This window comes from Myotis lucifugus, unplaced genomic scaffold, assembly GCF_000147115.1.
Source record: "Myotis lucifugus unplaced genomic scaffold, Myoluc2.0 scaffold_0, whole genome shotgun sequence".
Lineage (NCBI taxonomy): Eukaryota > Metazoa > Chordata > Mammalia > Chiroptera > Vespertilionidae > Myotis > Myotis lucifugus.
In genome coordinates this window covers 1,275,805-1,290,081 of record NW_005871048.1, presented here as the reverse complement: position 1 = coordinate 1,290,081, position 14,277 = coordinate 1,275,805, and the positions used below count along the sequence as shown (strand labels likewise).

Below are 14,277 nucleotides of genomic sequence, written 5' to 3'. Positions count from 1 at the left end.
TCTAGATACTTGGATACCAACATGCAAGATTGGTCCGCAGCCCATGGGTCTGGATACCATAAAACAGCAAACAAATACTTTCCGTCTTAAGAATCTTGAGGTAGAGTATGAGATCTTGGTGATGCAGCAGCTCTAGGATAAGGCGATGTTGTTTGAACTTCATCGAAGTTGAGCGTGGTTGCGACGGGGCCAGAGGCGCACCTGTCTCGAACTGGGACCCTTCCCTCGGTCCTGGGACCGCACGCGGGAGCCCACCTTCCTCAAATCTTTGATCCCCGGGGTGGTTTAAGATAATCTTCAGGAGGGCTGGACCATGTCCGGCTGTTCAAATAATTGTTGAATGAAGGCGGGTATCCTCTTTAAAATATATATATTATTGACTTCAGAGAGGAAGGGAAAGGGAGAGAGAGAGAGAGAAACATCAACGATGAGAGAGAATCATTGATTGGCTGCCTTCTGCAAGCTTCCTACCGGGAATTGAGCCCACACCCGGGCGTGTGCCCTTGACCAGAATCCAACCCCGGGACCCTTCAGTCTGCAGGCCGAGGCTCTATCCACTGAGCAAACAGCCAGGGCAAGCGGGTATTCTCGATTGGAAATCCTTCCCCCACCCCCACAAACCCCCCAACTCCTGGAAAGTACTGTGCAGCCTCCTCCCCACCTCCAGTGCCCTCACTGTGCTCTCCTCTTTGGCGGAGTCTGGAAGACCCGTCAGACTCTCAAGCTCCTTCTTCTCCTAGGACTCACTCCTGGGAGCCTATCCCTCCGTTCTTTTCTGGACTCCAACTCTGGGTCTTTCATCACACCTGGCAGGTGCCCGAGCTCCCTTTTCAGACCTTTTGAAATGCGAACAAGTGACACCTCCAGGATCCCCAGTTCCACGCCTTGAGTCCGCCCTAGCAAAATCGGCCTGCAGCCCAGAAGCCAAGGAATCCCTTGCAAGTTAATAAGTAGAGGCAAGAAAGTGGCCTTCGGAGATGCTCTCTGTGGGTTTTCAGCAATTCTGAAATGCCTGCTGATAGACAAAACTTTGTGAAACCGGAAGGTTTATTCTGTTAGCCACGGCCGTTGAATTACTGGGCTCATTGGAACAGCTAACCCTGACCCCACTGACTTCCACCGCATGCACCCCACCTGTGTTCACTTGCTCCCCTCACCAGAACCAGCTGCATCTGTAGAAGCAAAGCACTGCTCCTTTAATAATTGCATTGGTATTGCAAATTAAGAGTAGTCCTGCTTTTTTGTCTTCAGTTATATGCTCTTCCCTCCCTAATGGTGACATTCTCTCTCATTCCCCTCTCTCTCTCTCTCTCTCTCTCTCTCTCTCTCTCTCTCTCTCTCTCTCGTCCCTCCTTAGAGTCCCCATTCATGTGTGTTTCCTGTGAGATCATTCCCTCCCTCTGCCTCACATTAAAGTGCTGGGGAATTAGCCCTCTGGAAGGTCCACGCACGGGGTAATTTCCCTGATCTTGTGCTCCATCCTTCCTTCGCCCACTCACTCCCAAATCCTCGAAAGCATTTTTATTATAGGAGACTCTCAGAAAGCCTGTATAATGACTGGTCTTAACATATGTGTCTCATTTTGCATAAGCAACATTTTTCTTGCTTGGTTGGGCTTTGCATTTTTTTTTTTTTTTTTTGCCAGCCTATTTCCTGTATCATGAACATTTCATAGGTCAAAGGCCAGAAGGTTTTCCTCTCCCTGTCTTCATATGTCATCAGTAGCAATTGCACCTTGCTTTGTTGACCCTTCTCCCTTTCTCTCCTTTCTACAGAGTCAGGGGCTGCTGTCTGTGAATTCTTTTTGAAAGCTGCCTGTGGCAAAGGTAAGAGACCCCTGGTTCCTTGATGTTCCTCCTGAGGTGCCTTCTACCTCTCTCTCCCCTAGCAGACTTGTAGGCCATCAGGTCTCTAGCTTAAATTGCTTTCTCAAGAATAACAGTGTCCTTAGATGAAACTGTGGTTTGGATAGGGTAGGAACATGATGGGGTGTTCTGCCTGAAACCTAAAACACGGCACTGAACCTGGCTCTGAATCAGCTTTCTCACCTCACTTTCCCTGTGGCCACAAGCTGACCTATGACATGAACAGGAGCTCCTAGCACTGAGATGTTCAGAAACTTCCTCAAGTTTGTATGCAATGCATTTCTTCAGTTCTGTAGTTGATCTTTCTTGGGTATTGGAGGCTAAAGATGCAGCCCGAGTGGAGACAGACTTCTGCTGGTAGTCCTCTTTACCTCTATCTTTTAGGGCTGTGTTTCCCAAACTCACAGAGTTACTGAATGGCTGAGCCCAGTATCTGAGCCCAGGCCTTTGTGATTCTACAGTCTGTACAGGCTCACTGTTCTCCATATCCTCTCATCCAAAAAACCCACACCCAACAATAGTCTGTCTCATGGAGTCTTGTTCATGCTAACCAGGCCCCCACAGAGGCTGCGTGAGCCAGATTATTCATAAGGAGAAGTATTGGCTGGACCTTATATACTATACATAGGTCTGGCCATTTTTCTTTTTCTAGGCAAATTTATTTGGTTACTAAATTTGATCACAGCTTGAAAGAGAACACAGAATTACAGCAAGATTGGTTTTAACACTCCGGTGTGGGGTGAATTTCCCGCCAAAATATAAGATGGCTCTGTCTTTTGGTTTTGTTCCATCCACCAAAAGGGTGGATTACAAACAAATATTTGGTAATACGCAGTTACAATCGGCCCGAGTTTACACGTTTCCCGCACTCCACCGCAAATCTATATGAACCGAGTTAAAGACGGCTCCCGCGGAGTACGCGCAATTCACGCGAGCCGACTTAACTCGTTTCCCCCACTCCAAGTGTTAATGACTGATTTTGGCAAGTTTTGGTTCTATAACTCAGTCATTTATCACTGAGATGATAGACATACCGGTAGGTCAACCAGTTTGACCTCCAGCTTTGCAGTTGGAATCATCATCCCTGGGCTCATTCCCATGTCCTTGCTCAGTAAATCTGCCTCTCTGACCTGCCACCATCTGTTAGCAACTGTCCTTAACATGGGCATTATGACTGTTTCTTTGTTAACTAATACAGTAGCCACTAGCCACATGTGGCTATTCAAATTTAAATCAATTAAAATTAAATGAAATTAAGAATGCAGGTCCTCAATCATACTAGTCATATTTCAACTGTTTAATAGCCACATGTGGATACTGACTGCCATATTGGACAGCATAAATATAGAACTTCCATCATTGCAGAAAGTTCTGTTGGACGGGGCTGGTCCAGAAATTTCCCAGTCACAACCTCATTCTGGTTGGGCCTTCCCAGTAGTCTTGCCAGGCCACTACTTAGAAAGAGGACCTTCTCAGGGTATGGCTCTGTCCTGTCGCTCAGGTCCTACTGCAGAAGGCAGACCTCCCCCAGTTTGTATGCAATACATTTCTTCAGTTCTGTAACTGATTTTCTTAGTTATTGGAGGCTAAGAAGGTACTTGTAACTAAAGATGGAGCCCACCTGGAGTCCAGGCTTCTATTGGTGGTCCTCTTTACCTTCTATCTTTTAGGCTAGAAGATAGTTTAAATAAAACTGGGGTTTCCCAAACCCCAATCTTTGTTTAACTAGCCCTACAATTTTTGCCATGTCCATATATCACTGGAACTATTTAATTAAATAAAGAAATAAACCCACCCCTCCCCCACACCACTGTTGATCTTGTCAAGCCTCCTTCTTAAATACAATCTGTGAAATCATGATGTTTTAGTTAGATTTTATTAAAACACATTAAAATAAAAGACATAACTTTAAACTTAAAATGTGTGCCCATGTACTGCCTAAAATCACATTGCCTTCTAGGGGCAGCCACCACCTTCTGGGACATTCTGGTTTTCGGTGCCTCAGGAAAGTGTGGGGAGAAGGCGCCTTGGCTCCCCCAGGCCTAGTGCCCCTGGGCTCAGGGCTACATCTTTCTATCTTCCTCCGCAGGGGGCATGTGCCCGTTTCGCCACATTAGTGGTGAGAAGACAGTGGTGTGCAAACACTGGCTGCGGGGGCTGTGCAAGAAGGGGGACCAGTGCGAGTTCCTCCATGAGTATGACATGACCAAGATGCCTGAGTGCTACTTCTACTCAAAGTTTGGTAAGGCAGTTCGGTAAGGTGTGGCCAGGCCCCTTCCTCCCATCCAGAACCCACCGTCCCGCCCCCCCCTCACCCCTGCCCCCGACCCCCCATCAGTAACTCTAGGGAGGCTCCACCAAGAACCAAGACCCAGAGGAGTTAAGCAACTGCTCAGGCACTCCGGGTATCTACCGTCTCCAATCTGTCCAGCTTCAGATGAGAACCTTAGGCATTGCTCTCCACCCTCAGCTGGGCTATTAGTCATGGGAAGTTATCTCTATATCCCTACGTCTGTGTAGGGCTTCTGTGTGTTTTCTTTATTTTTTGTTAATCCTCACAGAGGATATTTTTTCCATTGAGTTTTTTTTTAAGAGAGTGGGAGGGAGGGAATGAGAGAGAAATATTGATGTGAGAGAGACACATCAGTTGGTTGCCTCCAGGGCTGGTGATCAAACCTGCAACCCAGGTACATGACTTTGACCAGAAATCAAACCTGAGACCCTTCGGTGCGTGGGTTGGTGCTCTTACCAGTGAGCACACCGGCCAGGGTAGTGCTTCCGTTTTTTGAGCACTTTCAGGTAATTTGGGAATTTGAGACTAATGAGAGCCTCCCAGTGGGTGGGTGAGAGTGCAGCTGGCTAGAGGCCTTGTTTCTGCTCAAGTCTACCTTCTCCCTTAAACCAACTTCTTGTTGTGTGGCAACTGATTACCCCCCTGAGTTGGTTTCCTTCTCCCTGAACATGTGATCCCAGGTAGTAGCTTGTCTGTCCTAAATACCCTTTAAGAATAGCAAGTTTGGGGAGAAAAAAAAAGAATAGCAAGTTTGGGGAGCTGTATTCTGGAGGCAAAGAGCCGTACTCTTCACCTTGAAACTGAGATTGGCTTGATCCCTGCTTAGAGAACATGTGGCCTAAGTGGTCCTGAGTGAACTGCATGGAGAAGTAGAGGCTGAGGGCAAGCTGTTGTGCTCTCTGATGGAACTAGAATCTGGCTCTCTGCTCTGAGTGAGGTTGACTAGGAAAAATCCTTGTTGGTCAGGACAAGGGCTAGCTCTGGCCTCAGGACCGCCAACCCCAGGCCCTGTGCGGAGGGAGACTGGAAGCCTGGTGGGAGACTGGAAGCCTGCTATACTCTTTGTGGTGGGCCGAGGAGTGCTAGACCTGCTGCACACTTTCAAAGCACTGTTGTCAGAGGAGACGCTAATTATTACAGCAGCCCAACAAGCTTGGCCTGCTGGCTTATTAATTAGAGTTATGGCGCTTTTTTTTTTTTGGAGAGGCAACACAAACTACAAAGTCATAGCACAGACAGATAGAAATAGGACTCAGACTTCCAAGCTTCCTGCCCTCCCCTGGAGCCATCACTGAAAGAAAGCAGTGGCTTCTCAATGGGAACCTTCTTTCATCTGACCCCAAAGGCAGGAGCCAGCCCTCAGGGCAGACTCTCCAGGGTGCCTCTGCAAGCTCACCTGGGTCCCCTACTTCTCTGCTGATGACCATGGGCACAGCAGCCCCCCCCCCCCCGCCCCCCTCCTGACCTGGTGTAAACATACTGTCTGCAGCTCCTGGCACGTGTAACACAGGTGAGGGTCCCCCTGCTAGGCCCTGAAGAGACAGTGATGAAGAAGACAGGCCCATTTCCTGCCCCATGGTACTTTTGCTCTAGTGACCCAGGGCAAGAGGCAGCTGATATGTCAGTGAGACAAGAGACACAATAAGTGCTCTGAAGGAGATAAACAGTGATGGAACCACATGAGGAATCTCCTTTAGGCAGAATGGTCAGGAAGGCCTCTCTTAGGAGGTGAGACCTGAGCTGGGATCTGAAGGCTAAGCAGGGGGCCAATCCTGGTAGACAGACAAGTGTCTTGGAACAGCTGGGGGCCATTGTGGCTGGAGGAAGGAGGAAACTGGGGAGGGATGAGCTAGACCATGTAGGAACTTGGTGGGTCTGGGAAGGAGTTTGCATTTTCTCAGATTAGCATTTTGTGTGTAACAGGTTGGAAAGGAAGGGCAAGCATGGAGGTGGCTGAACTGTAGCTGGTGAAAGATGCTAGTGGCGACTGGGCTGGTTGCTCCTAAGATGGCTCCTCTCACAAAGGCTTCATTGCCTTCTACCACAGGGACCCAACCTGAGTTCCAAAATCTTCCCTACTTTTGTCCTAAAAGGTAGACTCCTCAGACCTTTCCCCTGTCCCAGCTAGTACATGTGAAAAGCTGATCCAAGTAGAACAGTAATTTCCTGGCCTCAACTGGTACGTTTGCACCTGGGCACACCACAGTCCCGGGACACCATCTTTGGTAAGGGATGGAGCCATGAGTTATTTAATGAGTGTGTGTATACCTTGTGCCCAGCTCTGTCAGTGTCATTGACCCTGGTGACAGCATGGACACATGTGAAGGGAGGACCTTCACAGCACACATACAGGTCAGAAAACCAAGGCCCTGAGGCACTCTATCAAGTCTCGGGGTTCGCCAGGCCAGGACTAGACACCAGAACCACCTGGCACTCTTTGCCTTGGGAGAAACCGAGGTGGGTCTGGGTCCAGCTCTCCCAGGGCTGTCCTGGGTGGACACATGTTGGGTTTCCCTGCAGGGGAGTGCAGCAACAAGGAGTGCCCCTTCCTGCACATCGACCCCGAGTCCAAGATCAAGGACTGCCCTTGGTACGATCGTGGCTTCTGCAAGCACGGTAGGTGTCGGAGTGGCTGGGCCCCCTGGCAAGAGGCCAGTCCTCCCTCTGCCCACATGACCCTCTTACCTGTCCTGCCTACACCAGCAAACATGGTATTAGACATTTGGGGGCTAGTGAGGCTTTTTTTACACTCTCAACTCACTTGAGCCTCCCAAAGCTCCTGTGGGCTACATTCTCTTCTGCATTTTCGATAAGGAAACTAGTATTTGAGAGGGTGTGTGTCCTGCCCACTATCCCTATGAATAAGAGGCAAAGCCAGTATCTGACAATGGTCTGGGCAGGGCTCTGACTGGCAATGGGCACGAGAGCATCCCCTAAAGAGGGGGTGGTCTGAGTGCTTGACTCTGGCTCCGCAGGTCCCCTGTGTAGGCACCGGCACACGCGGAGAGTCATCTGTGTGAATTACCTCGTGGGATTCTGCCCGGAGGGGCCCTCGTGTAAATTCATGCAGTGAGTAGCCAGCTCCTATCCCCCCAACTCCCACACTGCTCTTGCCCCAGGCCCTGCTGCCCTGTACATCTTTCCTGGGTTCAGTTGGGCTTTGGTCACTGGGTGGAGGTAGCACGGTGCCTGGGGTAGCGATAGGAGGTTGGGAAGGGATCCCAGCTGCTTCCTGAGCTCAGGTGGCTGACTACACCAGCATTTAACCTTTCTTGGGCACAGCCATCAGGGAATCTGATGAAAACTATGGGCCCTGTGTTCCAGAGAAACTCATGCACACATAGCCTTGCATATTTTTAGGGCCCTCGGGTTAAGAACTTATGCTGTAGAGGAAGGGTACTATAATGTCAGGGCCTCCTATATGAATTACTGAGCTTGGGTTTCACATACACTAGTTCATGTAACTCTCACAAGTATGAAAGAGAATGTCCTTTTTCACACATGAGGACACAGGCAGCTCAGCCACTGGCCAGGGTCACGTGGTGGTAGGGGGTGGTGCCTGATCAGAGGCAGGTCTGCAGGCCTCCAAAGCCAGGTTCTTACCCAGCAGGGCTCAGCACTCCTCTCCTGGGCCTCAGTGCACCTGTCACTTTGGGTGGTTGAGGGGATAGGGTGGCACAGGGTGCTGCCTCCATCCATACTGCCAACACCTGTACGGGAGCACAGTGTCCTGGTTGCTGCCACACGGTGAGTAAGTGACTTGGCCCCACTCCCTAGACGAAAGCCCAGGAGCCCAGAAGTAGCCCAGGGGTTCCTGCTTGTGGGGCAGACAGACATGTCCTCCTGGGAGTCTTTTAGAGAAGGTCTGGCCCTTGAGTTGGATCCTGCAGGGAAGGGTGTGTATTGGAAGGGCTCCCATGCTCAGAGCCCCTCGTGGAGCAGGCTCCTGCCTTCTGATGTTACCCACAGCTGTTTCCTCATTCCTCTGAGCAGCACTTGCCCCAGGTCTCAGCCAGTTATAAACAGAGCTGGGTCTGAGCCCAGGCATGTCAGTGCTGTTCTTCCCACTGTCCTATGGCTTCAAGGGCAGAGCTGAGAGCTGACATTCACCCTACGTCCAGTTGGTTCGTTTTTGTACTTGGGTAGAAACTGGCCATGATATTCCCGGGGCCAGAATTTGAGAACATCGCCTAGCCTAGCTCCTCTTTCATCTCTTCTTCTCTTGTTCTCATCCCCTCTGGTTGTTGGGTCACCAGCCCTCGATTTGAACTGCCAATGGGAACCACCGAGCAGCCTCCACTGCCCCAGCAGACGCAGCCTCCGTCAAAGGTACCGTGTTCTGGCCCTTCCTCGGCCCTATGGCATTGCTGGCCCTGGCAGTGCCCTTGCAATAGAGAACTCAGTGCCTGCATCAATGCCTGGTCTGTCATAGCCCCAGCTGGAGACCTGTGAGAGGGCTCAGGAGGAGGCAAGACAGTCATCCTGAGTTCCAGCAGAAAATTCAGGGAGCTGAGCAGTTTGTTATCTGCCTCTAGATATGGAGGGCTGTCTGCTGGAGCTGAATGCCCACTTGGTTTCTCTTCCCTTGCTTGGCGAGTGCCTTGAGGCCACCTTGGAGCCAGAGTGGAAGGCAGCAGGAGCTCCACGTCTCTGCCGTTCTTGCTTCTGGTTCAGACCCTTTCCTTTACAAATGGAGAAACTGACACTCCTAGAGGGAGGGGCTTGCCTGAGGTGCCACAGCTGGGCAGGAGCAGATCTGGGAACAAAACCAAGGCTGGCTAGTTCTCTGGCCAGTGCTGTGATCACACTGGATGTTCCCAACTTCGGGGAATGCTGGGAACAGAGGGCTGAAGGACCAGCTGGCTCCGTTTTCTAGACAAGGGGTCCTACAACCCAGCAGTTGCCCGATTCCCCTCAAGCAGGAGGAAAGAGGAAAAGCCATGGACAAATGGGAATCAGCGAATCAGCAGCAGCTGCACCCCCTGACCCCCACCCCAACCCCACCCCAGCAAGGGCATCCTAGGTTTGGTTACTGGAGTGGAGGATTGGAAACCCAGAGGAAAGGCTGGCCACTGCGCTAGGCAGGGTCTCAACATGCTGAATAAACCCACCCATGGACCTTGAGCCTAACCTCTTAGCTGGATGGACTTTGAACTTGTTGTCAAAGCCCCACCAGGCCTTCCTCACTGCTAGATGCTGAGTAGCCAGAAGAAATGTCTGCACTTGCCACACTGACCACCCCCATCCTCAGGAGGTTATGAGCTATCAGATAGAATTCCTTGTTAGCAAAGTTGGGAATTCTTGGGTGCTGGCGCAGCCGTGACAACCTGGGGGTTTCTAGCTTGGGATTCCTGTATTTTTGGAGGCTGGAGCCAGAAACCACTTGGTTGGGAGGTGGCCTTGCTATCCAGTCCCACCCCAGGAGTCCCCATCCCCCTTGCTCATGTGACTCCTAGTGGAGGGCCCTCTCAGCCCTAGACCGCAGTTCAGCATGTCAGCCTCCAACTGTTTTTCTGTGACTGTTGCTCGCCGTGTAGGCTGCTAAACATCTGGCTGAACCAAGCGTTCATCCTGACCTGAAGCTAGAACCTCAGAAACAAAAGTAAGGCCTGCTCATGCCCTTGCCCCACTGCCCCAGAGACCTCCTTGTCTCTTTGGTGTTTTGTTTTCTACTTTTACTTTTCGTTTATGTGTGTCTGCATGGTATTTTTCGGGCAGCCGCTCCTGCCATCACCAGATGTTTCTATTCTGCCTGCTCTCCGGGGCCACCTCAGAAGCCCTTCTTCCTGTTGGTCATGCGGGAGCAGTCCCGCCCTCTTTTTTTCTGTCCCCATTGGTAGTTTGCGTGCACGTGTTTTCTGCAGTAAAACCGTGTTGTGTAACTCTTTCCAGCAAAATAACAATCCGCCATTACAAAGGTCGTCCTCCTTGATCCAGTTAACGAGTCAGAACTCTTCTCCCAATCAGCAGAGAGCTCCGCAGGTCATCGGGGTCATGCAGAGTCAAAACAGCAGTGCAGGCAACCGGGGACCCCGCCCATTGGAGCAGGTCACCTGTTACAAGGTGAGTCTTGGGTTGGGGGGTGGGGAGGGGTCTTCACAGTCAGTGCCTGTTCCCTCATTCTCCAAAGAGTTAATTTTGAAAAATGAAAAGTCTTTGTTTTTGCTAATTGTAACAGTAAAAGTGGGCCGTTATGGTGGGCTACTTTCTTCTACAACACACCAAGGCCAGGTACACGATTAAACACACAATGAATGGAGTGTACTTTCAAAAAAGGAAGGGAAATCTGTCGGAGGCTAGGAATAAAGTGGAAGCACGAATCCAGGGACAAGTGAGCCCTGAAGCCTCTGGTTGTCCTCAGATCCTGCGTGGGCACACTGAAGGGGAAAGCTTTAGGCCCTTCTCACCCCTATGCACACACACACACACACACATAAAATAGGACACGCAGGGAAAGAGTAAACTTTTTAAAACCCACTAGGAAACTTGCGTGTTATTCTTGGCTCTTGATGGGAAGGGGTGAGTGGAGTCCCTTGAGTTTATAGTCACTGGCAAGTCTTTCCATGAGTTGGGCCTGTATTTATGCCCTTGGTGAGGGCTAAAAAGCTAGTTTTCTCATCTAAAACAGCCCAGATGGGTCCTGGAACCTGGCTCTTTGATGAATTTATTCTCAACCCAAATCACACAGAATTCCCATAGCTAGAGTTCCAAAGAATGAGTTCACAATTAAAAATCACAAAACATAGAAGGAAACAAGCACCACCAAGTGAATCAGAAACAATGACTTATAGAACTAGACTTACAAAGATTTCAGATTGGGAATTGTTAGAAGAAATACAAAGTTAGTCCATACTTTTAAAAATAAAAAATTTATGATATAGAAGTGTTTAAGATACAAAGTGAGTGTTGTCCCTTACTCCCACCCTTTCTAAAACAGCCACTTTATTTATTGTATTCTGTTCTTATGCTTTTTGGTTATGGTACCCCTTTACACTCCAAAATCCCTAAGGGGGATCCCACTTGGATAACTGCCCTTCTAAACTTTTATTCACAGAAAGACAAGGATGGTATGTATTTTAATATAAATGGGGTCCTAGTATGTATAGAGTTCTATACTTTTCTTTCTTTACAATATACTGTAGATCTATCAGTACTGTAGATCTATCCTGTATACTATCAGTATATGTAAATCTAATCTTTTTCAGAGACTGTAATCATATTTTATTGTACCAGTTCTGTTAGTAGACAGTTAAGTCATAATTTTCACAGCTAAAAATAGTGCTAAATCTGATACTTAGACATTTGTGATCTCTTGTCTGATGTCAGTAGCATCCATCCCTGCAAGTAGAAGGCAGATATTTAAAATGTTCATAGAAAAGTCAATTCACTGGACACTTCCCATGGCCATCAGACACTCACTGAGCACCTGCTCTGTGCCAGCTCTGCTGAGGAAACAGACTGCTGCTACTCTATCCTGGGAGGGGTTTTGTTCTCAGGAAGGCTGGTGCCCAAAGACACTAAAGTTAAAAGTGCACATGGATTCAGGGAAGGCCTCAGATTTCTAAGCCTGGGCCATAACAGGGGAGGCAAGTACAGAGGGGAATGAGAAAGTGGTATCTGTCCTTGCAGAGCAGCTTCTAACCAGTCAGTTCCCAAGTACTTCTTGCCTCGCTGTAGGACTCTTCAGCAGGGCTTCTGTGAAGCAAACTCTCCTAAGTGCTGGAACCTCAGAAAGCTGGGGTGAGGACCTGCCAACCTCTTCTTACCAGGGGCACTTTACAGCTAATATTAAAGTTGCCTTGTGGGAATCCTGGACTCCCCAGGATCAGCTGTGGAGTCTGATGGACATGCCAAGTGCCATGAATGGGCCCACACAGTCCCTCCCTCTGGTCATCACATCAACCAAAGGACTAACTGGCAGCTACAGAGGCCACTTGTCCACACAGGTCACAAGTCCAGGTAAAGACTTGGAAACATGAGGACAGCAGGCTTGGGAATAGAGCAGCCAAGAGTTCTAGGCAGTAGTGACCAATTAGAGCCCCACCCTCCAGGAAGTGCCGAGGAAGCAGGGATTGCGAGAGCACTGAATGGGTTAGTGCAGAGTGGGTGCCCCTACCACCTCCAGACCCCTTGTTTGGTGCTTGAGGATGCCATTTGCTTCCTTTCTTAGAATTCTCCTTTTTGAGGAGCAAAAAGGTTGAATGAAGTAAAAATAAGGCAGGTACTGGATAATCAGAACCAGGACAAATCAGGGTCCATGCTAGATTTTTGAGGTGATTTTACCGGGTCTGTTCACCCAAGTCTAACCATTTTGTCCCATCTCTGCTCCTGTGACCGAAACCTGTCCCCAGGGATAGCTTAGGCAGGTGTGCAAGAACCAGGAGGGGAAATCTGGGTGTAGCCCACAGTGTCCACAGCAATGAATCCCCCCCTGCATTGGGGGAGGAGCCTGGTAGCTTCTCTGTCTCTGTCTCTCTCTCTCCCTCTTCTTGTTCCCTCCCATCGCCAGGCAGTCCCAGAATGTGCCTCACAGGTAGGTGGCCAGCCATGCAGAGAGGCTGCATTCCTGGACAGGTGGAGCAGCTCTGGTGCTGTGGGCTTCTTCCTACCACCTTGAGAGCCCTTCTGTGGGCAGGTCCCATGTGCCCAGCCGGCTGAAGGAGCTCACTACTGTGTGCTCTCGGATCATCCTTTGGCTGCAGGTTTGACAAGTGTTTGGCTACAGTTTCTATACCACCTTATCTTCTGTAGCTTTACCCTTATATTTCAATGAAACTCTGTACCACTGAGAATTTCAGAGTCCTTGTTCCCAACCTGGTATTTGATGAGTGCCACCATACTTGAAAACTGCATTTGAAAATTACTTTTTTTTTTTTTTTTTTTTTTTTTTGCCTTCTTCTTTCCTTCCTACTGTTCCCAGTGTGGTGAAAAAGGACACTACGCCAACAGATGCACCAAAGGGCACTTGGCCTTTCTCAGTGGACAGTGACAGCAGCTGGGGACAGCTCAGAACAGCCCAAAGGGCCCCATTTCGGGGACCACTCTGGGCCATCCTTGGGATTGTGCATTTAACTGTTCAATGCCAGTGTTAGTGCAACTCTGGCTGGAGCTGGTAGGCAAGCACACTGGCGTTTATCAGTCTGAGGGGCAACATCTGTCAGTTTCCCTACCATTTTGCTGTAGTCTCTTTTAAAAAGGGAACATGTGCTCCAGTTCTGTCCCTCAAATCAGCATCATGTGTGTCTAGGCATCAACATCTGTCTGGGACTTCCTGAACACTGCTCTCTGGAGAGGAGGAAGTTGTGGGGAAGAGCTTATACAAGCAGTTCTGTATGAAAGACATCCCTTTCCCTTGGGCCTCATTAAACACTTCTTGGTGACCCCAGGGACTGGTGGGTCCTCAAAACAGGCTAGGTCATGCCTGCTTCCTCCATGTCCTGCTGAATTCAGAAGCTGTGCCTATCAATGTGATTTGAACGAGGCAGCCCTTCAGGGCAAACTCAAGTGGGCTTGTTGCCTCAGCCTGGTCCTGTTCCAAGGTGGCAGCGATTGAGGAGGGGTGCAGGGCTCTCCAGTGTGAGGGTCTTTTTCCTCTAGGCTTATTTTCTTGGGGCACATGCGTAACAGTGTTTAAGGTATACCTGAAGCTGAGCTACAGGCCACCCTTAAAGGGGTGACATGATCCACCTGTGCACCTACCTCCTGCCCCTCAAGCATCTGTACTGTCACTCAGACACCTTTTGGCCTATGGAGACCACCTTAAGCCTGGAAATGTGAAACTATCACCTGGAACTTGCTGGGCAAGGGGACCTATCCAAGTTCAATTATAAGAACAATTTTTATGAGGTTGATTAAAGCTTGTTTTTTAAGTTGTGTCTCATTGCTTCAGACTCCATGCCAAGGAGAGGATCTTGCTATTGGCTGATCCACTAGCTGCCTGGCTCAAAGCTTTGACATTGGTGCCTGCTTATCCCCTTTCAACGAATGACTTCAGAAGTGAAGTGATGCTGCCGGTGAAAGGTCTTTTTGCTGGTAGGTCTCCTTACTTCATCTCAAATGTTGGATGGTATTTATTCAAATTCAGGTCTAGGAGAAAATGAGCCACAGCATCTCACTCCC

The 14,277-nt window shown here is 49.4% G+C and overlaps 1 protein-coding gene across 10 annotated transcripts; it reads left to right on the top strand.

The window, feature by feature from the left end:
- Positions 1 to 1,777: 1,777 nt before the first annotated feature.
- CPSF4 (cleavage and polyadenylation specific factor 4) lies at positions 1,778 to 14,027 on the top strand. 10 transcript variants are annotated; one of them, XM_023762611.1, is made up of 8 exons: positions 1,778 to 1,826; positions 3,955 to 4,107; positions 6,679 to 6,774; positions 7,134 to 7,227; positions 8,415 to 8,487; positions 10,077 to 10,221; positions 11,836 to 12,117; positions 13,079 to 14,027. In XM_023762611.1, the coding sequence occupies exons 2-8, from the start codon at positions 3,960 to 3,962 to the stop codon at positions 13,084 to 13,086; spliced, it is 846 nt and encodes a 281-aa protein (XP_023618379.1). In that variant the 5' UTR covers positions 1,778 to 1,826; positions 3,955 to 3,959; the 3' UTR covers positions 13,087 to 14,027. The 10 variants fall into 10 exon arrangements, with proteins under 10 accessions (XP_023618379.1, XP_014310206.1, XP_014310157.1 ...); XM_014454720.2 differs by lacking the exon at positions 11,836 to 12,117 and having other exon boundaries at positions 10,129 to 10,221; XM_014454671.2 differs by lacking the exon at positions 11,836 to 12,117 and having other exon boundaries at positions 10,126 to 10,221.
- Positions 14,028 to 14,277: the final 250 nt, after the last annotated feature.

Bases quoted from the DNA above. Each gene is read 5' to 3' on its own strand.
- CPSF4 (XM_023762611.1), top strand. From the start codon at position 3,960: ATGTGCCCGTTTCGCCACATTAGTGGTGAGAAGACAGTGGTGTGCAAA. The intron at 4,108-6,678 runs GTAAGGCAGTTC...GTTTCCCTGCAG, and splicing joins CTACTTCTACTCAAAGTTTG to GGGAGTGCAGCAACAAGGAG. The intron at 10,222-11,835 runs GTGAGTCTTGGG...GCCTCGCTGTAG, and splicing joins AGCAGGTCACCTGTTACAAG to GACTCTTCAGCAGGGCTTCT.